Source organism: Bison bison, unplaced genomic scaffold (assembly GCF_000754665.1).
Source record: "Bison bison bison isolate TAMUID 2011002044 unplaced genomic scaffold, Bison_UMD1.0 scf7180017864371, whole genome shotgun sequence".
Lineage (NCBI taxonomy): Eukaryota > Metazoa > Chordata > Mammalia > Artiodactyla > Bovidae > Bison > Bison bison.
In genome coordinates this window covers 12,645,454-12,646,543 of record NW_011494943.1, presented here as the reverse complement: position 1 = coordinate 12,646,543, position 1,090 = coordinate 12,645,454, and the positions used below count along the sequence as shown (strand labels likewise).

Genomic DNA, 1,090 nt, shown 5'->3' with positions numbered 1-1,090 from the left:
GGAGATTTAGGCCCGGGAGATCCGAGTCCATCCGCGGTGGGGAGAGGGCGAGCGGGGCCGGCGGGGGCCGGGACAGGGGCGGCGGCGCTCGAACTGTCCCATCCGCCCCGTAATGAGGCGCTGGGAGCGGCGGGGCGACCGGAAAGCGATGGTGAAAGCGGGGCCGTGAGGGGGGCGGAGCCGGCAGCCGGACCCGCAGTAGCGGCAGCAGCGGCGCCGCTCCCCGAGCTCAGACCCAGGAAGCGGCCGGGAGGGCAGGAGTAAACCGGTCCCGCCGCCGCCGCCATGGAGCTTAGAGTGGGGAACAGGTACCGGCTGGGCCGGAAGATCGGCAGCGGCTCCTTCGGAGACATCTATCTCGGTGAGGCGCCCCTCCCCCCGGCGCGGGCCACCCCAAACCGGCGTCCGCCGGCCCCGGTTCCGTTCCGGCCTCCGCCCCGGCGACCCCGCCCCCGGCGACTCGAACCCCAGGCCCGACCCTCTTCGCCGCTGGCGGTGAGCCGGGTCCCCGCTGGTTCGGATCTCCCAACTCCCCAGGCAGGAACTTTAGGCCTTTTTGACCAGCGCCCCTCCACCCCACCACCCCACTCCGAGGGCACCTGCTTAACCTGAGCTCGCGGCCTCTGGGCAGCGGCCGGGAGCCTTGGTTAGGCCCTCGCTGCCCGCTCTGCCTGCCCCGCCTGGTGTCCGCTCCCAGTGGCCCCCCCAGGCAGACAAAGGCCGTCAGCGAGTGCGGCTCCCACGTCCTACGCCCGTGCGGCGGGCACGAGAAGAGTCCGGGGCTGGCCGAGGCTTCCTCGGCGCTCCTCGTGACGGTGCAGCCTCAGCTGACCAGCCCCTCTGGCTCGGAGCCTGGGTCGTGGGCCGCAGGTGGCGCGCAGAGTCGCCTGGGGGCCAGTCGAGTGGTCGTTGAGAACATGTTGCGCATCCAAGTTCCGTACTAGGTACCTCGGCTTAAACGAGAATGACATTCAGGTGATTCTGGACAAAGTCAGCGCTAGGGTGTTGGCAGAGTTAGAGGCAAATAAAGTGGCAAAGCTCTACTCATTGGCTTGCCCTTTTTCTATGAAAAATCTTCCAGGGAGGCCGG

The 1,090-nt window shown here is 69.0% G+C and overlaps 1 protein-coding gene across 3 annotated transcripts in view; it reads left to right on the top strand.

The window, feature by feature from the left end:
• Positions 1-1,090, top strand: part of CSNK1D (casein kinase 1, delta) — a 37,454-nt gene continuing 36,364 nt past the window's right edge. For all 3 annotated transcript variants that reach the window (XM_010856364.1, XM_010856365.1, XM_010856366.1), the window contains exon 1: positions 1-361. In XM_010856364.1, the coding sequence (XP_010854666.1) occupies positions 286-361 (76 nt within the window). In that variant the 5' untranslated portion in view covers positions 1-285. The remainder of the gene's footprint in view (positions 362-1,090) is intronic.